The sequence below is a fragment of the Chanodichthys erythropterus genome, chromosome 1 (genome assembly GCF_024489055.1).
Source record: "Chanodichthys erythropterus isolate Z2021 chromosome 1, ASM2448905v1, whole genome shotgun sequence".
NCBI lineage: Eukaryota > Metazoa > Chordata > Actinopteri > Cypriniformes > Xenocyprididae > Chanodichthys > Chanodichthys erythropterus.
Genome location: NC_090221.1, coordinates 5178885 through 5205349, shown reverse-complemented (window position 1 = coordinate 5205349; position 26465 = coordinate 5178885). Strand labels below are relative to the sequence as shown.

General features: G+C 36.3%; 2 protein-coding genes across 3 annotated transcripts; both read left to right on the top strand.

Moving 5' to 3' along the window:
• The first annotated feature begins 4536 nt into the window (after positions 1-4536).
• On the top strand, positions 4537-9483 carry tmed9 (transmembrane p24 trafficking protein 9). Its single transcript, XM_067368662.1, has 5 exons — positions 4537-4709; positions 5204-5304; positions 5393-5518; positions 6389-6535; positions 7962-9483. Exons 1-5 carry the CDS (start codon positions 4562-4564, stop codon positions 8109-8111), a joined length of 672 nt encoding a protein of 223 aa, XP_067224763.1. The 5' UTR covers positions 4537-4561; the 3' UTR covers positions 8112-9483.
• A 498-nt stretch (positions 9484-9981) lies between these two features.
• On the top strand, positions 9982-22045 carry b4galt7 (xylosylprotein beta 1,4-galactosyltransferase, polypeptide 7 (galactosyltransferase I)). 2 transcript variants are annotated; one of them, XM_067385395.1, is made up of 7 exons: positions 10585-10664; positions 11037-11075; positions 15170-15499; positions 18483-18708; positions 18798-18881; positions 18994-19098; positions 20678-22045. In XM_067385395.1, the coding sequence occupies exons 1-7, from the start codon at positions 10612-10614 to the stop codon at positions 20831-20833; spliced, it is 993 nt and encodes a 330-aa protein (XP_067241496.1). In that variant the 5' UTR covers positions 10585-10611; the 3' UTR covers positions 20834-22045. The 2 variants fall into 2 exon arrangements, with proteins under 2 accessions (XP_067241488.1, XP_067241496.1); XM_067385387.1 differs by lacking the exon at positions 11037-11075 and having other exon boundaries at positions 9982-10664; positions 20678-22013.
• The last annotated feature ends 4420 nt before the right edge of the window (positions 22046-26465 follow it).

Genomic DNA, 26465 nt, shown 5'->3' with positions numbered 1-26465 from the left:
GTCGTCGTCTGCTTTTTTTCGGCCGATTCGAAATGTCGAATCGGCATTGGAGCTCGTCGGTCCATCAGATCATTCTGATTGGCTGTTCAGCTACTGCCGCCCGCTGGTTAGGAAAGGCATTTAATCTCACGCAGGCGCAGAACTGACGTGTTACTTGGCCGTCGGCTGTTTAGCGTCGGTTTGGTGTGTCAGGGCAACTTTGGACACAGACGCTGCCGACGTGAGCCAACCCCGCAGTCTGCTTTCGTCACCACTAGATCGTCGGCGTCGGCTTGGTGTGTTTTGGCCTTAACCATTAGGGCACAACTGCCCATCCAAGTTAGTGGAGCCCGGAGCAGTGGGCAGCCATTTTCTGTGCCACCCAGGGAATGATTAGGGGTCCGGTGCCTTGCTAGAAGATTCATTTTGGACTTTTTTCATGAGAGGAAGTCACATGTTGCATTCTTTGTCCTATACTAGCCCCTTCTCATAAACAAGCCGCATGCTAGGAGGCCAATGCCGATCACGGCTTCTGGGTTGGTCAAAACTGTTGTAAAAAAACTTTTCGCAGAATTTGCAAGTCTTCTTCCCCATGACTGCTCGATAGGTTCAGTCTGGGCTTTTTCTTCAACATGCCAATAACGGGAGCTGCTTTCTTTGCCCCTCGCTAAGACCTTAATAGTACTGTCTTGGCCCCAGTGGATGTGCACTGGTTGGCCGGAGAACTCAGAAAAATTCAGAGCCACTATGGCATCTTCTGCATCACATCGATGTTTAAAGGTCACGAAACCATACCCACGAGAGAGGTTGGTTCTTCTATCTCGGCACACTTGCACAGTACAGATGGGACCAAATGGGAGGAACATTGCACGCAGCTCTTGTTCGGTCACATTTGATTTCAGATTACTCACAAGCAATGACCTTGTTGCTTCATTGATGCTTTCTCTGGGCTCCAGGACTTCTGCATAGTTTGAGAGGGTATTATATATGGAGAATCTATCACTGTGCCTTGCCAGGACCTTAATATCCATGTAATGGGCCCAGCTGCACATCATTGGTAGGTCCATGAGCTCCAAATAATTCAGAGCCTCTAAAGCATTTTCTACATCATGCCGGTGTTCAAATGTCACAAAGCCATATCCACGAGAACGCCCGGTCACTGCATTTCTGCATAAGTACGCAGAAAGGATGTGTCCGAATGGGTGGAATATTGTATGCAACAGTCGTTCGGTCACATCTTGATGCAAATTATTCACAAGCAATGATGACCCTTGGTCTCTTTGTTGAACGTCATCCTCAGGTGAAAACCAATCGTAGGACCCTGCCATTTCGACTGTTCTTCAAAGAAGATTGTTCTCAAAAACCAATACAAAGCACAACTGCTTGTAGAGGAGTCAGACCAAGCTAATGATATCAACCGACAGCTGTGCTCCTATTATACGCTTCTGAACGTTCCAAAACTCTGACGTCACAATTCCAGTCAAGCGCAAAAATTCTACTGTGACGTCACAACAGGCGAAGCCACCATACACTGAATCAATAGAAAACAATCTGAATTTGAGGTGAAAACATTACCTAACGAGTCACCGTTTTATTTCTGAATTCTCCCCGTAAATTCTTACAACGTAAAACGTCCTAAGCATGTAAAATGTTATTTTTTAAATTGGGGGTATGTTCGTATTCATTACAGTAGCGATTATCTGATCGGTCGTACCTCAACTTATGCATTACACATGTTAAAGTACATCTAAATACAGAATAATACTTTGAAAGGTAAGCTTATACACCTTAAATCGCTGTATGCAGTTATCCGATGTGGTAAGACTTATAATTATGGTGTATTGTATTGATTTCAGTGTCTCACGGGTTCTTAAAAAGTAAAATAGTTGGCATTTCATACCTGCAAACTTGTCGTCTTTCGACGAGGAAAGTTTCGATAGTATTTTCTTCTCATATTAGCTCCGTCTGATGTTTAAAAAAACAGTAATCATGTTTTTAAAAAACAAAAACAACAAAGCGATGCTTTGTTTGCAGAGGTAACCGAGGCAACGGCTATATTCTGCCATCTACTGTCAGTTTAAATTAATTTGCATTTTTATTCATCGTATCTGACGTTTTTGTTCAGACCAATGATTGTGAGTGAAAAAGTAGAATAATAAGGTATTTAGAGTAGGCTAAGCATATTTTAAATGAACATATGTGGTCAATAAAACACTTTAATAAAATGCACGCTTCACAACTTTTTCAGATAAATAACGCTGACTGCTTATGGACTTAAATACATACTTTGCATTATTGACAGTGTAAATGTTTGGAAATAAAGCTATCAATTTCTGCTAATAGCCTAATCCCAAATATATGACCAGGTTTAAAGAAATATATTTCGCAGGGTCAGCTTTGGTTTTCTGGCTATATGAAAATAAGCATCCAAGAATAAAAAGAAATCTCTCTCATGCTATTTTATGTTATTAAGAGTTTTTTTTTTCTTTTCTTAATTTTTGCTATGTCACACCATAGGACATACTTACGGTACAGTTCAGTAAAAATGATCCAAAAATAAATAAAAATAAAATAAAAACAGTGAAAGAATTGGACAAGTTAGTGACCCTTATATTTACTTAGACTTCATACTACAGAACTATGTGTATTTTTTGTTTTTTTACAAAAAAAGGAGCACATTTACTGCCTATTTGTCAACTACCCATATACAATGCTCAGTGTAAATGAGTACACCCCCTTTGAAAAGTAACATTTTAAACAATATCTCAATGAACACAAAAACAATCTCCAAAATGTTGACAAGACTTAAGTTTTATATAACATCTGTTTAACTTATAACATGAAAGAAAGGTTAATAATATAATTTAGATTACACATTTTTCAGTTTTACTCAAAATAGGGTAATGCAAAAATGAGTACACCCCACAACAAAAACTACTACATCTAGTATGGTCTCCATGATTTTTAATGACAGCACCAAGTCTTCTAGGCATGGAATGAACAAGTTGGTGACATTTTGCAACATCCATCTTCCATTCTTCAAGAATGACCTCTTTTAGTGGATGCTGGATGGAGAGTGATGCTCAACTCATCTCTTCAGAATTCCCCATAGGTGTTCGATTGGGTTCAGATCAGGAGCCACTGAAGCACTTTCACACTGTTCTTCTTCAGAAATCCAACAGTGGCCTTAGATGTGTGTTAAAGATCATTGTCATGTTGGAAAAGTGCACGACGACCAAGGGTATGGAGTGATGGTAGCATCTACTCTTTCAGTATAGAGCAGTACATCTGTGAATTCATGATGCCATCAATGAAATGCAGCTCCCCGACACCAGCAGCACTTATGCAGCCCCACATAAAGACACTGCCACCATTATGTTTCACTGTAGGCACCATGCATTTTTCTTTGTATTGCTCACCTTTGCGATGCCATACAGTTTTGAAGCCATAAGTTCCAAAAACATTTATCTTGGTCTCATCACTCCAGAGTATAGAGTCCCAGTAGTCTTCATCTTTGTCAGCATCGGCCCTGGCAAACTCTAGGCGGGCTTTTTTGTGCCTGGGCTTTAGGAGAGGCTTCTTTCGTGGACGACAACCATGCATGCCATTCCTCTGCAGTGTATTGTGTCATGGGAAATAGTCACCCCAGTTTGGCTTTCTACTTCTTTAGATAACTGCAGTGAACTTGCATGCTGATTTTCTCCAACCTTTCTCATCAGAAGATGCTCCAACACTCCGTGGACGACCTGAACGTCTCTGTGAGATGGTTGCATCTTTTTTAAATTTTTGTACCACTTTTGTTACAGTATTCTGACTGATAAATAAAGCTTTGCTGATCTTCTTTTAGCATTCACCTTTCTGCTGTAAAGAAACTATTTTCTTTCTCAGGTGACATTTCTCTTCCATGTGGTGCCATTGCTGACAGCATGAAATGGGAAGGGGTTTTAACACCCTTTTATAGTCAACCGTCTGCTGGACACCTGTGTGATGAATAATTAGACTCACCTGTGGTTGAATTCTTGTTAAATTAAACATTTGTAGTCTAAAATTTAGCTGTGCTCCAGAGACTTTCAGTGGGGGTCTACTCATTTTTGCATCGCCCTAATTTGAGTAAAACTGAAAAATTTGTTCTCTAAGTTATAAAATACATTTTGGAAATTGTTTTTGTGTTCATTGAGATATTGTTTAAAATGTTATATGTATGTATATATATATATATATATATACGCTCTACAAAGTGTGGCAAAAAGGTTTAGTTTGGTCAGACGTTTTCTTACCTTTTAAATTTGTTTTACTGTCTGATTAGACAACATAATAAAATAAGATAATTTTATTTTCCGCCACCTGCTGGCGGAACGATGTAATCTGAAGGGGCCATTGAACTAAATAAATCTTTTTGAAAGATTCAAAGGATTCGGCTCAGTAAGTTGAATCAAAATCCCCACCACTAAATTAAACTACAATGACCATGAACAATCTTGGGATTGCGCTTTCCGCTTGTGATTGGACGATGGCCGACGATGGGTTACGTGGCATTGAGTCTCTGCGCAGGCGCAGTTTACTTACCACCGGTAGTGTCAAGATGGTGGCAATCAGAATGCAGTTTACACTTTATTTGGTGTTATTGTTAAACATTTACAACAGTTTTGTGTCTGCTTTGTACTTTCATATCGGCGAGACTGAAAAGAAATGCTTCATAGAAGAAATACCAGACGAAACCATGATAATAGGTGAGTAAGAGAAGCAGAAGAAGCCAAGTTTGCAGTTCACGTTAATGCTTAGCCTAGTGCTAACTAGCAGGTTTGTCAGGTAAGAGTTCATTCGTTGCCAACCAGCTGGACTTCAGTTAACAAAAAAAGAAGTTACAAAAGATAATTTACACTTAAGTAGACCTCTACAGGCTTACTGGTTTGGGTAAGCAACATTAGCTTAAACGCTTATTAATATTTCAACTTAGTGTTTAAGGTAACGCCGTAGTGATCTATCCTGCTCTCACTTTAAGTTAGATGAGGAGGTGAATTATGAGACAAGAATCTCATGTTGAAATATCCAAGTGAATATGACACAACTCCTCATCTCACTCTGAAGTGTTTCAGTGTATTTGGACACAAAGTAGTTCACTGAATTCAAAGAGAATGACTTCTTGTGTTATCAGTGGATTATAATTAACAAAATGAAATGACTTTGCTCTCTTTCCTTACAAGTGTGAAATTGTTTTAAACAGGTAACTACCGAACACAGCTCTATGACAAGCAGAAAGAAGAGTATTTGCCTGCAACTCAAGGTCTTGGGATGTTTGTGGAAGTGAAAGATCCTGATGAGAAGGTCTGTTTGGGTAAATATTTGTGATTAATAAAAGCCTAGTATGTTTGCATCTTGTCATGCTCATTTGCTTATGTTTTCTGGGTTACAGGTGATCCTGTCCCGCCAGTATGGATCCGAGGGCAGGTTTATTTTCACCTCCCACACCCCTGGAGAGCATCAAATCTGCCTGCACTCAAATTCCTCCAAGTTTGCTTTGTTTGCTGGTGGGATGCTTGTGAGTTCATTTTGTGCACTACATCTTCTAGTCTTCTTAAAGCCACCATGAAATTTAATTTGGCATTTTTGTTTAATGGAATATTGCAGCATGTATTATAAATTATTTATTTATTTAGTGCACATCTTTTTTATAAATATATATATAAATACATGTGCCCTCGTAATCTTTATTCAAAATAACTTCCCCTCCCTATTGCAACACCATCACTTCTCTTCTCTGATGAGGTGTTAACCGGCGCGAAGGCGGGTCAACCTGTCAATCACATGACATCACAGCTATAGCAAACCACAACCATCCAATCAATTCCCCATGGACAAAATCAAGTCTCGTCCTTCAGTTTTTCATGTTTGAGAAGTCGTTACGTCTCAATATGGAAGAAAGGTCTATAGCAACCTTTGTTTCATGTCAAATTTAAAGTATATTGCTAAAGGTGTCATCCACATAAATTGACAAAACATTATTGCATGTAACTGGATGTTAATCTATTAATGACATAAACTTATGATATTTTGCCAAATCATAATTTAGTTAAAAAAAAATACATATTTGAAGACTTCAGATGCAAAAACCTCTAAGTGCATTTTTATCAAGCTTGTATGTTTAGGGTCAGTAATTTCACTCTAATGGCAATGAAAAGGACCCATTTATTTGCCATTAGAGTGAAATTACTGACCCTAAACATACAAGCTTGATAAAAATGCTCATTTTAGAAGAACATTTCAAATGGCACTTAGAGGCTTTTGCATTTTTAAATTGTTTATATATCTTATTTTAAATAAAAATGCATATATATGTTACTTAAAGTGTAGAGGACCACCTGTTATTTACTGGCTACCTATTTAAATTGCTTTTGAATTTTCAATACAGCGTGTCCACCTGGACATCCAAGTTGGTGAGCATACAAACAACTATGCAGAAATTGCTGCCAAAGACAAGCTGACGGAGCTGCAGCTGAGAGTTCGACAGCTGATGGAGCAGGTGGATCAGATCCAGAAAGAGCAGAACTATCAAAGGGTACATGTCCTGCAGGTTTGGGAATTGAGATCTGGCTTTTAGGCCCGTTCACACCAAGAACGATAACTATAAAAATAACGATACAGATATAGTTCTAAAAATCATTGTAAATATAAAAGAATAGCACTGTCCACACCACAGCTATAATGATAACAATATAGAGAAACTATATCATTGGGATCACTTACAGAACAATTTTTTCCAGCTGTTGAATGATAAAACACTGACTGCCAATCAGAATCTGTTCTAATTTAAAGGATTAGTTCACTTTCAAATAAAATTTTCCTGGTAATTTACTCACTGTACATTACTGTCATCCAAGATGTTCATGTCTTTCTTCAGTCGAAAAGAAATGAAGGTTTTTGATAAACATTCCAGTATTATTCTCCTTACAGTGGACTTCAATGGCCTCCAGATGATTGAAGGTCAAACAGCGTAAGCGTTTTGAAGAATACGGAAATGCGGTTTTGGCAGAAGCACTTAGAAGGCGATCATTTGTTTATATAAAGCATATACATTTAAATTTTTCTAGAAAATGGCCGATCGTTTCTCTAGATAAGACCCTTATTCCTCATCTGGTATCGTTTAAAGCCATTTGAAGTTGCACTGAAACCGTCATTTTGACCTTCAACCGTCTGGAGGCCATTAAAGTCCACTATAAGAAGAAAAATCCTGGAATGTTTTCATCAAAAACCTTCATTTCTTTTCGACTGAAGAAAGAAAGACCTGAACATCTTGGATGACATGAGGGTGAGAAAATTATCAGGAAAATTTTATTTGAAAGTGAACTAATCCTTTAAGGGCTTGCGCATTTTAAATGGCGGACGACGTTATGGAGAAGTTAATCGCAGAGGTCCGGAAAAGCCACCATTGTTTGACAAGTCAAACCCCCCTTTTCAAGGATACTTTAAAGAAAATGGATAAATGGAAAACAATCGGTCATACCCTCGGAATAAATATTGAGAAGTATTAATGAGGAGAACATTATGCCAGGCTAGCAAACAGCGTACAATAAAATTACCTCATATCCAGCACTAGTTTCAACAGAAGTTGCAGTAAAAAAGACTAGGCGTTGTTTTTATTCCACTATATTGACTTTGTCAGGTAAATTCACTGTTAGATTAGATCGATTATTCACTCGAAACGAAGCATGCTGAGGACATCTGCTGGTTAAAGCAGTGTAAATGCAACAAGAACAGCAAAACAATGTTGTACACACTTTGAAACCGCAGCTTAGAATAAACACCGTTATCGTTCGTTGGTGTGGACACAAATATAGTTATTGTTCTTGGTATGAAAGGGCCTTTTTTCAGATCTAACACAACCAAATTATTATAAAGCATTGTAATTCAGTTAACGCATTCAATTAAAGCGTCTTATTTTGTGCACAAGAATTATCCTTACGTGAATCTATTTTTACTTTCAGTATCGTGAGGAACGCTTCAGACAAACCAGTGAGAGCACCAATCAGAGGGTTCTGTGGTGGTCTATCGTCCAGACGCTGATCCTGGTGGCCATTGGTTTTTGGCAAATGAGACATCTCAAGAGCTTCTTTGAGGCCAAGAAATTAGTATAGAACTGTATTTGGATTTTTTAAAAATTGTGATTGTCAGTTGATACAGTACACACAAAATTTTGAAGATCGCCTGCTTCATGTGTGGTCAAGACTGCTGAAAAATCAACATGCTCTCAGTTCAGTTCCCACCCTAAATTCCCCTGGTTTATCCTGCATTTGTTTTACACTGCTCGTTTCAGTGCCGCCTCCTCGCCCCATGTAATGTGAATCTAGTTTCTGTTCAGAAATGCATTACAGTTTGAGGTGATAGGCACTCGAAGTAGTTTACTGGATTCAAAACACAAGTTGCGTAGTGGTTGCCTTACAAATTTTTTATTTTTTTTTGAAACCCCTTAAGTTGTTAACTAATGTTTCAGAAAGCTGATGAAGATATTAACTGTGCTGCGAGTGTGATATTTTCCTAAATGACCTTGGGTTATTTGCGTTAACATTTACAAGAAAAAAATAACTGCGTTTATCCTGGTGGCAGGTGTAAATCGTTCTTCTGTTGTTTTGGTTATGCAGTAATTAGTATATGATATTTAAAGTTTTGCTCAGAGTGAATGTTTCTTGGTGTTTGTTTTTTTTTTTTAATTCTTTATACAATTGGTAAATGTTTTCTATACCCCACCATTTTATTTTCGTTAAGCATCATTGTCATCAGGAGCATTAGTATTAGGCGTTCTTCTCTTTTGATAGCTACACTTTGACAGTGACCTCAATGATTTTGAGTGAACGTGTACATGTTTAAAGTGTTTATATCTAAATAAATGGCAAAATGTAGTTATCAAAAGGTAAAATGTTTAATTGTGACTGAGTACTTGGCAAATCGAAAGAAATATCAAAAGTTATGGTTTTAATTTCTCACAAATACTTACATCCCCATTATCCATTGTCTATTAATCTGACTTTAGACAGATTTTAATCAAATGAGATTTTGTGAAATCTGTATTGCCATCTTGCACATACATTATCATCATTTTTCTATTTCACATCTTTATTGTCAGTTGCTCAGGTTGATGTAGAGATTTCACAGATTTGCCCCTTTAAAGTGATCTGCCCAGAATACACTGTAAAAATCTGAAGATATTTGTGATTTGTTTGCTTTTTCAATTGCCATAGCTGTAGTCATTGTTGTATTTTCTTTTTAAACATTTAGCATGTTTTTTTTTTTTGTTTTTTTTGAGTGTTTTGTTACACATAGATTGTTGCTCACTGAATTGCTTTGCCCTCACATTGTATGGTTTAAGTTTTTTTGGTCATTTTAGTTTATAAGCCACCATAGGGAAATGGGATTACCTTTTTAAGTTGGGATAGGGGAGAGAAAAGATTGTTGGTGAGAAATCAACCCAGAATTGCACTCAGAAATAAAGTTTCCTGCTCCCCAACATTGGCTCAGACTTTCACAGTTGTTTGGGTAATTTACTAAGGGAGTGTTTTATTACAACTACTAAACAATTGTGGTGTGAGACACTCATACAAGTGCACATTTATCCCAAATTAACTAATGTAATGTTTATGATATAGAAGACATTTTCTAGAAAATAATTATGTAAACTATTTAGAACTGTAATTGGAAAGATGAGATTACTCTCAGCCTTTAGATATATAAAACAAAACAAAAAAACATCTATGCAACGAGTTACAGTTTACGTCATGACGTCATATTCAGTAAACAGTAATTAATAATTAACGTTAATTTAATAGGGCTTGTAATAATACTATATTATACTATCTATATACGATAGCATAAAATAATAATTACTGATTTTTTTTTATGAATTAAAACGAACGATTCAAAAGAATCGATTCGCGAAAAAGAATCGAACTTCACATCACAGTTTCTCATTAGTGTATTCATATTTCTACATTTATCACATGACACGTCGCACTCTGATTTCCACTGGTTACCTTCGCTTTGTGCTTATAACTGTAATTCATTTCGCAATATAACGTTATGTCTCTAAAACTAAATGTACCTGTCAGGTCGGAACTTTATTCCGTTACACTCTGTTTCCAGAGGAATATTTAAAAGACGGACGATTCCAGCCAGCGTGTGATTTTTTTTCTTTTGTCACAGTTCTCAGTTAAGTTTACCGGTAATAACGCGGCATATAAAATAAGGGCAAACTATATAGTTTGTTTATGGTTTGTAGTAATTTAAACGGACTTGTCGCCCTGAAATTATTCCGCGAGCTCCGGCCGTGCGCGCTCCGTTATGAGTGACGTGTAACTGAAATGTTCTAATCAGACACAAGCATGAAATAGATTAATTATTGCGCTTTAGGGTCGATAGAGTGATTAGCGTCGCACCTATTATCCAAGAGAGCGTTCAAGCAGAAAACTAAGAAGAATGTGGTTTAAAGTGGCAGAGCATTTATGATGGAAAAGGACAAAAGACACTATTGCAAACGAGAAATTTGGTTTTAACATGTAGACGTCGTCGTTTTAAGCCTAAGGCTGTTTCAACGAAGTATATGTGAAGATATTACGATCTGCTTGCCTTGTTCAGAGCACAAAGATGATGTACTCTTCACGGAGAAAACCTGTGCTGTATTTCAAAGATGATAGAAGGTAAACGCTTCAGCCTAATCATAACATGCATATCAACATATGATCGCTATATATCATATGATCATATATAATATTTAGTAATTTCATTTGCTGGATTGCTGTAATTATTTGGAAATGGTGGTCTGTGTATGAAAATTGTAATCTTTGTTTGTTCACACATGAAAAAATACTATAGTGAACATATTTTAGTGTTTTTGTACCATACTATAGTAAAGTACTTGAATTCATTTGTTGTGGTAATATAACAACTATATTAATATAAACATTGCCCAATACTGTACTAAGTTTTCTACAACTACAACGAATACACTGCTGTACAGTACTTTACTTTAGTAAATACTATAGTATTTTATGTGTTTTCAAAATTTCAAGAAGTGAAAGTCAAAGGGTGCGGGATCATGGAGCGGTTCAGTGAGTATGATGAAGATAAGTGTGAAGAGTTTTAACCCTGTAAAGCCTGGCATTTCGAGCTGTTTATTAAAGGATTAGTTCACTTTCAAATTAAAATTTCCCTGATAATTTACTCACCCCCATGTCATCCAAGATGTTTGTCTTTCTTTCTTCAGTTGAAAACAAATGAAGGTTTTTGATGAAAACATTCCAGGATTATTCTCCATATAGTGGACTTCAATGGGCACCAGACGGTTGAAGGTCAAAATTACAGTTTCATTGCAGCTTCAAAGGGCTTTAAACGATACCAGACGAGGAATAAGGGTCTTATCTAGACAAACAGTCACTCATTTTCTAAAAAATATTTAATTTTATACATTTTAACCATAAATGCTCATCTTGAACTAGTTCTCCTCTTCTTCTCTATTTGAATTCCAGCAGTGTAAACACTGCTAAGTGTATTACTGCCCTCCACAGGTCAAAGTTTGAACTAAATTGTCATATGCAATATGCTAGTGCAAGTATATAATGATTAGCTCAAACTTTGACCTGTGGAGGGCAGTAATACACTTAGCAGCATCTACACTGCTGGAATTCAAATAAAGAAGAGAACTAGTTCAAGATGAGCATTTATAGTTAAAGCTCTATTGAAGTCCACTCCTGACATGGGGGTGAGTAAATTATCAGGAAAATGTTATTTGAAAGTGAACTAATCCTTTAAACCTAAGACAAATATATAAAAAATGCATGTTTTATATAGATCTCACACTTTAGGAGGAAAATAAAACATAAATTGTATTCAGTTGCCAAAACTGAACATAAATATACAAATTGGAGAAGTTGCTGATATTTATATGGCGAGAAGTAAAATGAAAATATGATTGTAATGTAAATCAGTGAGATCTACAATATAACGGACTACTCTCATAAAATTAATATACATATCAGTAGTCACTCTATATCTCCCAATAATAGTATATTATTCGCAAAACATGTAATGCAATTCAATATAATGATGATTAAGAGATGAACAAATAAACATTACTCAAAAGACTGATGGATTATATTTGATGCTCACATTTTTCTGAAGAAATCATGTCAATAAACTAAAGTTGCTTCAGCTCAGTGAGTGTTCATCTTGCAGTATTAATAACTATATAAAAGCTATTTTTATGTTTGTTTCATAAAAATCACTAGTTTCACAGCAATAAGATTTGTACCACAACCTGAAGGAGAACGTTTATACAATTATACTAAAAGACCGTTTACTTGTTAATGTAGTAGACTGTGTCCAATAGGGTTTTCAGCACAGGTTTTATCATGTTGGTAATTTAGAGGCTTTAAAATTCATATACCAAGCATACAGTAGACTTTATGGGGTTAAGTGTGTTTGTTTACAGATGCATGGGCTTCTTTGACATTTGTCAACCAGTATATCTAATGCTTGCTGTTGTATATTGTACGTTGCTTTAATTTTGATTGATTGGCTAACTGAAAGCTTAAAGGGTTAGTTCACCCAAAAATGAAAATTCAGTCATTAGTTACTCACCCTCATGTCATTCCACACCTGTAATATATTTAAAACAGTTCATGTGACTACAGCGGTTCAACCTTAAAGTTATGAAGCATATTTTTTTGTGCGCCAAAAAAGCAAAATAGCGACTTTATTCAACAATATTTAGTGATGGGTGATTTCAAAACACTGCTTCATGAAGCTTCGAAGCTTTACAAATCTTTTGTTTCGAATCAGTGGTTCAGAACATGTATCAAACTGCCAAAGCTACATGAATTCAGTAACGGGGCTTTGTTATGTCAAAAGTGTTTCGAAATGTTTCGAAATTTCAATGGTTCACGTGACTTTGGCAGTTTGATGCATGCTCTGAACCACAGATTCGAAATAAAAGATTCGTAAAGCATCAAAGCTTCATGAAGCAGTGTTTTGAAATTGTTGAATAAAGTCACTATTTAGTTTTTTTTTTTTGGCACACAAAAAAAATATTCTTGTCGCTTTATAACATTAAGGTTGAACCACTGTAGTCACATGAACGGTTTTAAATATATTACAGGTGTGGGTGAGTACCTAATGGCTGAATTTTCATTTTTGGTTGAACTAACCCTTTAAAGGCACAATATGTACGATTTTTGCAGTAAAATATCGAAAAACCACTAGGCCAGTGTTATATATTTTGTTCAGTTGGGTATTTACAATATCCCAAATGTTTCCAACTATTTGTAAATCGTGAGAAAATCGTGATTTTTATTTATTTTTTAACCTAGGATACGGGACGTGTCCGGGGGTCACCAGTCAATGGCGTCATATCCGCGTTACCCTCAGTTTCCGGTTTTAAAATCTCATTCTAATGCATAGAGTAATGTTATAACATAATTTTCAACATACTGAAGTGTATCTAATATGATAAACAGCGCTGTGATACCTCATACGCTTGACCGGAAGAAGCGGAAGTGGCGACTGCGGCATAATAAAAGCCAGAGCTGCGTCCGAAATCGCATACTTCCCTACTATATAGTATGCGAGGCGAGTAGTATGTCCAAATTCGTAGTATTCGAAAAACAGTAGGCGAAAAGTACCCGGATGACCTACTGCTTCCGCCCGAATTCTGTAGTAGGCATTCGATGGACGCTGCGCTATCCCGTGATGCCACAGGAGAGGATTCTTCATATTCAAAAATGGCGGAAAGCGGCAATATGCAGCTCATTCAAGTCCTTAAGTACCTCAGGGAAAAACGGTGTTTATTGTGGTTAAATTGCACTTGTTAAACATTATGTAAGTAAACGGCTGACTTATTGAAAGTTTAAACAATGTAATGAGAAGATTAAGAGTTCTAAAGATGTTTAATCATTATTACTGACAGCACATCAAGCTAACGAACAGGTCGAGATAACGTTACATCCGCTTGTTAACACTGTTTTTTTTAACGGAGATGTTCGTTGTTAAGCAGTTTAATGAGATTAGAAAACTTAACGGACAGCAACATTCAGGCGGTAGTAGTTTATAGGGCTCACAGTTTGTAGTTTTTTTTAGAATATGTATATTATTATCATTGTATTTATTTGTATATATTGTATATAATATTTAGGCCATGTTGTGCATTTCTTTCGCCCTCTGTCTATCTACACAGTATTCATTTATATATAATGTATTCAAGTTTGTTTATTGACTAATGTCTTTTGTTTCTCGTGTATTTTTATATGCATTCATTTTTAACAATAAATTACTTAATTTCGTTGCTTCAAATCAGCCTCTGTCGTGATATTCACAGATGTATTTTTATTCTGAGGTAAAATTTCCTAGCTAAATAGGTGATTATACTTTGACATATTTAAATTTTCGCGCTGTTGTGATGACGCATGACAAGTGACAACATTAACATGGCGGATGTAGTACGTCCGAATTCCATTCATACACCCATATTCATACTATATAGAACGTACCGTTTTAACGGTCGGAAAGTACGTTCAAATTCAAATGTAGTACCTACTCATGTAGTATGCGATTTCGGACGCAGCACTGGTGCCGTCTAGCCACCAGTGTCGCATTCGTCTCTCATTAGCAATCGCTCCAGCGGCCTCGTTCAGCTCCAACATCACTCGTCCTGCTCTGCTTCATACTACAGTAACATTAATAATCTGAACATGATTTCTGCCCGAGTCCTGATTCTTTTCCACCGGCTGTGAGGTGAAGACAACATCTCCCATGATTCTGCGTCATCAAGTTGCGCCTTTGTATTGAATAGGCGATCTCTAGTGGCGAAAATCTACATATTGCATCTTTAAGCTCTTTAATCTTTTACAAATGTACTTAAAACTAGTGTAACTAGAGTTGTATGACTTTTAGGTGATGTCTGTTAGCTTTGCACTTTTTGGAGATTTAAAATTTTCAGGGAAAACTAACCAAAAGTATTGATGACTCATCTTGAGCTCGCTCATTTTGTCCAATCAAATGCTCTCAAGAATAAGAATGTCCCTCCCACTAATGCTGCCTAATACTCACCTGATTTCTAACCTGCGCTTTGATTTGTCCCAGTATTAGACAGGTGATATATCAGGTTTAGCTCAATAATGTTAAGTTTTCACACATGCATTTATGCTTTCAGTTTTCTGTCGAGGAAATGCACCGTCTGGAAGCTCTTCGGCTTGTGCATGGTGTTTGTTTTTGGGTCCCTTCTTTGGGTGCAGCTGACTTGTTCAGGAGACATGAACCAGACTGTTGGATACGGCCACCTCCCTCATCAGCCCTGTCCCATAGAGAGACAGTCCTCCTCTGTTGATGACCCCTCCTGGGGCCCTCACAAAATGGCCCTCATCGTGCCATTCAGAGAGCGCTTTGAAGAGCTGCTTGTATTTGTCCCTTACATGCACGCTTTCCTCAACAAAAAGAAAATACGACATAAAATATTTATTCTAAACCAAGTGGATCGCTTTCGGTGAGTCATTTTACTATTTGTCTTGACTTTTTGTGATTCTTTAAAGTGTCCCTATTATGCTTTATCAGATATTTTCATGTATTGTGTAATATAGCTATTTGTAAATGTAAAAGGTTTGTAAAGTTTCAAAGAGCACGACAAATGAAGTTATTGTCTCCCAAAAGACAGAACCGATTCTGAACTGACTGAAATGAGTCATCAGTAATTCCAGGCTTACTTCATTCTTAAACCGTCACAGGTTTGTAACAAACTTGCATAATGCCAGTCTATGATCTTCATTGGCTGCCTGTGAACAGCATCTACTTTGACCCTCCCTCAAACACTGTAGCTGTGGCTGAGGAAGCAAATCTACTTTGCACACACTTCAAAAGAATGAGGACTTGGGCTTGATATGATACGGTAAAAATGACACCATCGTTACTGTTCGTATCACTGTGTGTTTGTGGTGTCACGGTGCTGGAACGTCCAACTTCGATCCGATGCCTTGAAAAATATCGATATTCAATATAATTTTTGATACCATGGGGAAAACTGCCATATACAGTGACATGAAAAAGTATGTGAACCCCTTGCAGAATCTGTGAAAATGAGAATTATTTTAATAAAATAAGATGGATAATAAAAAATGCATGTTATTTTTTGTTTTGTACTGTCCTGAGTAAGATATTTTACATAAAAGATGTTTGCATTTAGTTCACAAGACAAAACAATAGCTGAATTTATTAAAATAACCCCATTCAAAAGTATGTGAAGCACTGATTCTCAATACTGTGTGTGGTTACCTGATGATCCACAACTGTTTTTGTGTTTTGTGATGGTTGTTCATGAGTCTCTTGTTTGTTCTGAGCAGATAAACTGAGCTCTGTTCTTCAGAAAAATCCTCCAGCTCCTGCAGATTCATCAGTTTTCAAGCATTTTTGCATATTTGAACCCTTTCCAGCAGTGACTGTAGGATTGAGATCTGTGTTTTCACACTGCTGAGGGACTCAAACACAACTATTAAAAAAGGTTCAAACATTCACTGATGCTCCAGAAGGAAACAAGACGCATTAAGAGCCGAGGGGTGAAAACTTTTGAACAGGATGAAGATGTCACAAATTTTCTTATTTTGTTTAAATATCATTGTTTTTCATTTAGTACTGCCCTTTGGAAGCAACAGAAGATACTTGCATGTTTCCCGGCAGAAAATTAAGTACAATTTACCTTGATATTTGAATTTAAAAGTTTTCACCCCTCTGCTCTTAATGCATCGTGTTTTCTTTTAACCTTTTTTAATAGTTGTGTTCGAGTCCCTCAGTTGTCCTCAGTGTGAAAAGATGAATCTCAAAATCCTACAGTCACTGCTGGAAAGGGTTCAAATATGCAAAAATGCTTAAACTGATGAATCTGCAGGAGCTGGAGGATTTTTCTGAAGAACAGAGCTCAGTTTAACTGCTCAGAACAAACAAGAGACTCATGAACAACCATCACAAAACACAAAAACAGTCGTGGATCATCAGGTAACCACACACAGTATTGAGAATCAATGCTTCACATACTTATGAATGGGGTTATTTTAATAAATTCAGCTATTTTGAATTAAATGCAAACATCTTTTATGTAAAATATCTTACTCAGGACAGTACTAAACAAAAAAAAACATGCGTTTTTTATTATCTAATTTTCACAGATTCTGCAAGGGGTTCACATACTTTTTCATGCCACTGTCAAAGTAAAAATTTTTTTCTTTCTTTTTTTGGATAATTTGAGTATTTTGTTGTAATAGCTTACACACATGACAGGAAGGCTTTATTTGAATCGTTGAAATACATTTACAAAAAAAGACAAGTAAACAGTCAGTAATGATAACAAATAGCCAATTATAGCACAAATAAATACAATAGAATAAAGAGACAAATGAAATAAACGTTTTCAGGTGTGTAACAGTAATTTCTGTAGTATTTCTTACCAAAATACTAAAGTAATCAAATGTAAAATAACACTGGATAGTTTTAATTGTAAAAATACAGATTCTGCTTACAATTAAAGTTATTCAGTCAAGAGCAGTGAGTGATTTTCTCTTTGGCTTTTGTTCTTTGATCAACATGACAGAGAGCAACAGGTTTATTAGTCTGCTGTCACTTTAAGAGTTTATGCACAGATCCAATACAACATGTCTTCTCTCAACTATTTATGTTCCAAAACTGACTGTATTTACCTGAATACTTGGCAAGATGGGCATTTCAACATAATTTTGTATGCATTTGACCATTTAATCGCAATCAGCCGTGTAAAAGAAGTTAATTTGGTACTCGCGAGCTTTTTTAAAGGCGGCTTTATGAGAGCGCCACTCTTATATAGATCAGTGGCACACGCACATTTGCAAAGCCTGCAGGAATTAGTAAAATTATGTGCAATACAAGCACTATTCAACTAGAATGAATGAGACGAGTGATAGTGAGTGTCCACTGGTGCAGAGCGAGCGTTTTTAGTTCATCCGTATGGAAGCTCAACTTCCATAGGAATAAATTGAAAATGCTCACTCACCGGAGGAGGCGGACGCATGTCAGTTCACCGTCATTGGAACCGTTTCAGATATATCAGTATTGATACGTATCAAAATATTGATATTTTTAACAATAATACTGTGTATGAGGTGCTGAGGAAGCATCCAGAGCACATGCTGTAAGCAGCCAACCAATCACAACCGTTTGGGCCGTCTGACCAATGAGAGCAGAGTAAGCTCTTGGAAAGGAGGGGTTTAGAGAGACTGAATCCTTTATTGAACCGTTTCAGACACTGTTAGAAAAGAGGTGATGCTGCAATGGATATTGTAAGAAAATTAAAGTGTTTTTTGTCCTTGGATGCATGTAAGCTTATTGTATGAGACAAAATTAATAACCTTTAAATAGCATAATAGGGGCACTTTAATCATTGGAGGAAAGGCAATATCCATTACACAAGTGTTATGGATTAAAACAGTTAAGACTCTCATTTTTGTCAGGTTCAATCGTGCCTCTCTTATTAATGTTGGCTACATGGAAAGTGGTAATGACACAGACTACATTGCAATGCATGATGTGGACTTGTTGCCCCAAAATGAGGATCTGGATTATGGATTCCCAGAGGAAGGGCCCTTCCATGTGGCCTCACCAGAGCTCCATCCCTTATATCATTATAAGACGTATGTGGGAGGGATCCTGCTGCTTACCAAGAAACATTATCAGATGGTAAGAAACCTGAATACATTTGGACAAAAATCATTATTGATTCCAAAATTTTATTGCAAATTACAATTGCTTGTGATTTTTGCCTATAGTGCAATGGGATGTCAAACCGCTTCTGGGGATGGGGAAGAGAAGATGACGAGTTTTTCAGAAGACTGAAAACGGCTAAACTTGAGGTACAAGAGAACTGAACACTTTTACATTATTTATTTCAATGCACCTGCTTGTAGGATTTATAAGGAGTTGTGATGGCCTTTTATTTTATATAAACTGTTTGAATCTCTGCAGCTTTTTAGGCCAACTGGTATTACTACAGGAACTAAAACATTTAGACACATCCATGATCCAGCCTGGAGGAAGAGAGACCAGAAGCGGATCGCTGCACAAAAGCAGGTAGAAATAATTATTTATAAAATCTTTTAATCTCACCAAGGCTGCATTTATTTGATCAAAAATACAGCTAAAACAGTAATATTTTGAAATATTATTACAGTTCAATCCTTCTTGCTGCTCAAGAAACATTTCTTCTTATCAATGTTGAAAACAATTTTATTTTTGTGTGTGTGTGGAAACCGTGATCATTTTTTCAGGATTCTCTGATGATTAGAAAGTTCAAAAGAACAGCATTTATATGAAATAGAAATTTTTTGTAACATTATAAATGTCTTTCTGTCAGTTTTGATAAATATATTGCTTTCTTGCTAAATAAAAGTATTAAACTTTCTGAACTTATTAATAATATTTAAATTGATATAAAGATGTGGATTGATTAATTTGTAATAAGCTGTATTCATAAAATATTTAGCATTACCATTGGAAACATTTGGACATATTTGGCTGAATTTGTTTTGTTCTAAAGGTAAATTCATATTTTTCAGCCATTTAGCGGACAAATATAAATTGTCATTGCATATGATTTTCTTTACAAGCTAAATTATTATTGTTTTATTTATATGGATGAGCATAAAATACAGGCAACAATAATCCATCTCACTTGACTGGCAATATAAACTCGAGATCGAAGACAAATATAATAAAAATAAATATATTTGTATTTAAATATATTTATAAATATACGGAAGAGGATTAGGGCCAAGCAATAATAAAAAAATAAAACCATCTCGAGATTAAAGTTGTTAAATTTCGAGAAAAAAGTCCAAATAAAATGTTGAGAATAAACTCATTAAATTATGAGAAAAAAGTTGTTAAATTATGAGAACAAATTCATTAAATTACGAATTTGTTCTCATAATTTAACGACTTTTTTCTTGAAATTTAACAACATTTTTCTCATAATTTAACGAATTTGTTCTTGTAATTTAACAACTTTTTTTTCTCGTAATTTAATGACTTTATTCTCAACATTTTATCTCAACCTTTTTTTCAATTTAACAAGTTTTTTTTCTCGTAATTTAACGAGTTTATTCTCAACATTTTATCCCGACTTTTTTTCTTGAAATTTAACAACTTTAATCTCGATGGTTTTATTTTTTTATTATTGCTTGGCCCTAATCCTCTTCCGTATAAATATATATTAGATTAAATATAATATTGTTTTGAGAATGTTTGGTTACTACATACGTAATCCTATTCTATATATATTCAATTTGTGTTATTTTGTAGTTTTTTATTTATTGTAAGGTGTGGAAACTTGTGGTGTTTGTTTGTTTGCTTGGTTTTTATTGTATTTATATGATAATTGTATTTTTGTAATTGAGTTTTTGCCATGAAAATAGCCTCAGATTCTGACATGGCATTAAATAAAATTATACTGTAAGATGTGGAAAGATGGAAATAATAGAGACTAGGTTTGTCGACACCTTAAACTGAAATTTACAAACGTATACACTTCCAGTCTTTCTAAAATGAAACAAACAGTTTACTTGTTTCGATCAGTAGATGTCTTTGTCATGACAGCATTGTCATTATGCAGCCTCCTGTGTTTGGATTCATATCTGTCTGCTTTCGACAGGAGCAGTTTAAGGTGGACCCCGAGGGTGGCCTCACTAACCTCCGCTACAAGGTGGAATCCCGAAAGGAAGTGACCATCAGTGAAGCTCCATGTACTGTCATCAGCACCTATCTCGAGTGTGACCTCAGCCAGACCCCATGGTGCCAGTCCAGCTAACATGCTTGAGCAGGACCTGTAACACCAGAATGATGCGTATTCTCCTTCTGTGGTGGCAGAAAAGCTTTCACAGATTATTAGTGCCAGTCACACCGTGATCGTCTAACCAATAGGACTTGAATACGTGACTGTGGGGAAAACTTTTCTCTGAGTTTTATTTTTATAGGACAGTGTTGTGGACTTCATCCATGATGAAGTGCTGCCTCATTTTTGAATTGATCTATGGACCAATGTCAGGTACTGCACTGAGTTTGCATCATCAACTTTGCAAATACGAGCATCCAAATGTCAGATTTTTAATGAGTTTTATAATATTTTACTTGTAGCAGTGGCCTGTTTTGGACTGTTTATCCTAGTGCAATTGTGAGTATTTTCTCAGCCCTGTCTTGACAAAATTGTTTCTTTTTGCTTGAATTCAGAGTCATGTCTTGAATAGGACAATATTCTATATATATGAAGTGGGTTTTAAGGGTACTTTGTATTTGCACATTATTCAGTATTTATATAAAAACAAATGTTTCCTAATTTCAAGTCTTTTTACTTTCCCTCCCATGTTTCAGAATGCATGGAATGCTCTTACAATTACACTCACAGGATTGTGTAGAGACTGGAGGCATGAAGCTATATCCAAAAAACGGCTTTCAGTGCAAAGGTTAATAAAATGCAGACACCACATACTTGTTTTTATTGGCAATGCCTGAACACAAACTGTGAAATGAGTACTGTTGAACTAAGATGCTTTATTGTGCCTGTGGCAACAAACTGCAACGCAACTGCACAGAACATGTTTGCCAAAAAAATAAAGAAAATTTGACTTTATGCCAATGCAACAATTACTTTGTCTTTTTAAAATACGGGTTCTACTTCACATTTACCAGTAGAGCAATATTAGTTTGTGTGTGGAACGAGAATTTGTTACGCCTGCCCCCATTTATTTGGATATTATTTTCTATCCCTTCTATCTGGAGATGAAGGGAGGTTTGTGTACAGTATATGACATTAGTGCATCCTGAGCTCCACAACATTGTACTGTTCATGAAGTTTGCTGTGCTGTTTTCATGAACTGCTTAATTTTATCTTAAGCAAATTAATGGCTATTGATAGTCATTTTAATGAGGTTTTAAGATTTATTTTTTTTTATTACATAAACTAAGGGTTAAATGTTTGGTCACACTTTATGAAATTTGTTTATTGTTAGATTGCAAGCTTTCTAAATGCTTGTTGAAATATATGCGGTAGTTAAATATACTTTTTGACCAGAGAGAAAAACATATTTACAGTGGGTACGGAAAGTATTCAGAACCCCTTAAATTTTTCACTTTTTTTTTTCTTTTTTTTTTTTTTCTCATTAATGTACATACAGCACCCCATATTGACAGAAAAACACAAAATTGTTGACATTTTTGCATATTTATTAAAAAGAAAAACTGAAATATCACATGGTCCTAAGTATTCAGACCCTTTGCTGTGACACTCATATATTTAACTCTGGTGCTGTGCATTTCTTCTGATCAACCTTGAGATGGTTCTACACCTTCATTTGAGTCCAGCTGTGTTTGATTATACTGATTGGACTTGATTAGGAAAGCCACACACCTGTCTATATAAGACCTTGCAGCTCACAGTGCATGTCAGAGCAAATGAGAATCATGAGGTCAAAGGAACTGCCTGAAGAGCTCAGAGACAGAATTGTGGCAAGGCACAGATCTGGCCAAGGTTACAAAAAACATTCTGCTGCACTTAAGGTTCCTAAGAGCACAGTGGCCTCCATAATCCTTAAATGGAAGACGTTTGGGGCAACCAGAACCCCTCAGAGAGCTGGCTGTCCGGCCAAACTGAGCTATCGGGGGAGAAGAGCCTTGGTGAGAGAGGTAAAGAAGAACCCAAAGATCACTGTGGCTGAGCTCCAGAGATGCAGTCGGGAGATGGGAGAAAGTTGTAGAAAGTCAACCATCACTGCAGCCCTCCACCAGTCGGGGCTTCATGGCAGAGTGGCCCGATGGAAGCCTCTCCTCAGTGCAAGACACATGAAAGCCTGCATGGAGTTTGCTAACATGGTGAGAAAGAAGATTCTCTGGTTCAATGAGACCAAGATAGAACTTTTTGGCCTTAATTCTAAGCGGTATGTGTGGAGAAAACCAGGCACTGCATCACCTGTCCAATACAGTCCCAACAGTGAAGCATGGTGGTGGCAGTATCATGCTGTGGGGGTGTTTTTCAGCTGCAGGGACAGGACGACTGGTTGCCATCAAGGGAAAGATGAATGCGGCCAAGTACAGGGATATCCTGCACGAAAACCTTCTCCAGAGTGCTCAGGACCTCAGACTGGGCCGAAGGTTTACCTTCCAACTAGACAATGACCCTAAGCACACAGCTAAAATAATGGAGTGGCTTCACAACAACTTCTTGAATGGTCCAGCCAGAGCCCTGACTTAAACCCAATTGAGCATCTCTGGAGAGACCTAAAAATGGCTGTCCACCAACGTTTACCATCCAACCTGACAGAACTGGAGAGGATCTGTGAGGAGGAATGGCAGAGGATCCCCAAATCCAGGTGTGAAAAACTTGTTGCATCTTTCCCAAAAAGACTCATGACTGTATTAGATCAAAAGGGTGCTTCTACTAAATACTGAGCAAAGAGTCTGAATACTTAGGACCATGTGATATTTCAGTTTTTCTTTTTTAATAAATCTGCAAAAATGTCAATAATTCTGTGTTTTTCTGTCAATATGGGGTGCTGTGTGTACATTAATGAGGAAAAACAATGAACTTAAATGATTTTAGCAAGTGGCTGCAATATAACAAAGAGTGGAAAATTTAAGGGGGTCTAAATACTTTCCGTACCAACTGTAAATCACTTAATTTGAGTTCAGTGGTTCAACCTTATTATTATAAAGCGACATGAATACTTTTTGTGCGCCAAAAATTTTTTTTTTTCAAATTTCAAAATTTCAAAACACTGCTTTTGAGCTTTACGAATCGAATCAGTGAATAGGAGTGCCAAAGTCATGTGATTTCAGCAGTTTAGCCATTTCATAGGAGATCCAAGTCACTGATTAGAAACAAAAGATTCATAAAGCTCAGAAGCTTCATGAAGCAGTGTTTTGAAATCAGCCCAAGTTTTTTGGGTTTTTTTGGCGCACAAAAAGTATTCTTGTCGCTTTATAATAATAAGATTGAACCACTGAACTCACATGAACTGTTTCAAAAATGTTTTTAGCTTTATGGACCTTGAGAGAGTTTGAATGGCATTGCCGTCTATGCAGGCCTCACTGAGCCATCGGATTTCATCAAAAATATCTTAATTTGTGTTCAGAAGATGAATGAAGGTCTTATGGGTGTAGAACAACATGAGGGTGAGTAATTAATGACATTTTTGGGTGAACTATCCCTTTAAGTAATACACTGATTTTCAGGTATTGTGATTGTCAAAATTGCCAAGGTTAGATACCACCGTTATTGTTAAACATAACTAGCCTATGTGATCTCCAACCTCAAACAATGCAATAAGCTTTCACAATTTTTCTTTTTTTCTCTTTTCTCTGGTGAAAGACAGTCCAGATCAGATGGTCATATATGTGAAGGCCTACTTACACCATGCCATGTTCGTTTTACTATTTATTTGTTTTGAACATCTAAGTGCCGACCATGCTTTCAATTCATCGATTTTAAGCACGTCTAAATGCATTTTTTGTGTATATAGATATAGATAGATATGCTCTGTGTCTTTTACACATTGGTACACTAGAGGGCGTTGTTTGTAAAGAATGAGGTTCACCACACATCTGCGTGTGCTCATGGTCATTTCAGGCACTTATTTCTAAACTGTAACTAACAAAAAGCCTGTATCAGATCATTGTGTATTAGCCCCAGCATTCATGACATGTAATGCATTTAAATTGTACAGTCTGTTAGTAGATAAACAGACTGCATGAGCGATTACTAACTAATAGTAAACAGTGATTGTGTGCTTAAACTACTGCCTCTTTTAGTTCCCCAATATATGGCCTACATCATGCAAATATTGTTGAATGTCATAATATTGTTTTCATTTTACTAGCCTATATTTACAGGTGTTTTACGATGATGACTGTATTTTTTTTATATAAAATTATTATAGGATAGCTATTAAATGTTTTTATAACATTTATTACTTTTTCTTTTTCTTTTTTTTAAAATCCAAACCTGAAAATCAAGAGCTGAATTATTGCAAAATATTATAAAATGATTGCAAATAATGAAGAAATGTTTTTACTGTGGCTGTCTGTTAACAATAGATTTGATTTCTATTCATGATCTGAGAAGTTTTACAATTAGATAGCTTAATTCAACTTTTTTTGTAATGTATCTTTGATTTGTTATTTTTTTTATAGTGAATATAGGGCAGAACATGCTATTTTTTTATGTTCCTCAAGTCAATAGGTAGCCTATTGATGGTCATCTGTTTAATTTAGCTTCTCTGAGTCAGCTAATGACTAGTAAAATAACCAATCTTGGCTTCTCCGTGTTCAAAGAGGGTTTAACACCAGTTAGTTCCAGGCAGGGGAACAATAATCACATTTTAACTCGCCTTCACACCCAGAGTGCTTACAAAAACTCCAACTGTTATAGCCTTTCAGCTGTGCACACTCTGCAATCAATTGCCAGAGGCAAAATTAATAGATGTTAATGGCCATTTGTATTTTAGGCAAAGGGGACAAAATTGGCCAGAGAAAGCTATTAATTATATGCAGAGGGACTGAGAAGGGAGGCACAAGAGGGCTGGAGACGGGCTGCTTTGGGGCTCAATGGGGTCTGTGCCCTGCGTGGTTCACATGGGTTTCCGCTGGGTGGATTGTGAAAGGCCTGAGCAGGGGGGCTTTTGTGTGGCTCCTGAGCCACGATTGTTCCTTCTCAAAAGGGTGACATCTGTCCAGGGTTTCCGAGACTCTGATCCACCCCATTAGCCTCCATCCTCTCTCAACAACTTATTGCGTTTGTAACTGACAAATGAGACAAGGAGAGGCACTCGAGACATGTCAAGCCGCCAGATCAATGCCCAGTTCTCTTGATCTATGTCTGCTTCATTAAGACACCTTTATAAACTCCTTAACTGAGTTTAGATTCCTGAGTTCTCTTGCTATGATTATGATTTCTATCCAAAAATAAAAATAAGTGCTAGATGGGTTAACCAAATTGAAGATTTCACTATTGATGCTCACCTAATAAAAATAAAAATCTCTTTTTCTCTCTTTTAGGCCCTTTTCTTCACTTGTAATTAATATCCTTTATTGAAGAGTTCATTAAAATAGAGAAAATAATTATTTGATAGCTACAACAACAACAACAACAAGGGTATAAAAAGTAGGCTAGTAGTAATGCTGCAAATGATATGCTAATAACAAATAATGGCATGGATGAATGTGGCGTGATTTAAATGCTATTTATTATTGGCATATTGTATTAGTATTAGCCTATTATTAGTATTATTTATTTATTTATTTATTATTTGCTACAACGAATTTTTACGTTTGTAGTTTGTAATTCTTACTGGTCGTACCGATGTTAGCGCTAGCCTATTTTAGCTAATAGCTACACATACGATAAATATTCAAATTAAACATTTCACAGTGTGTGAAAAATTATTAGTACA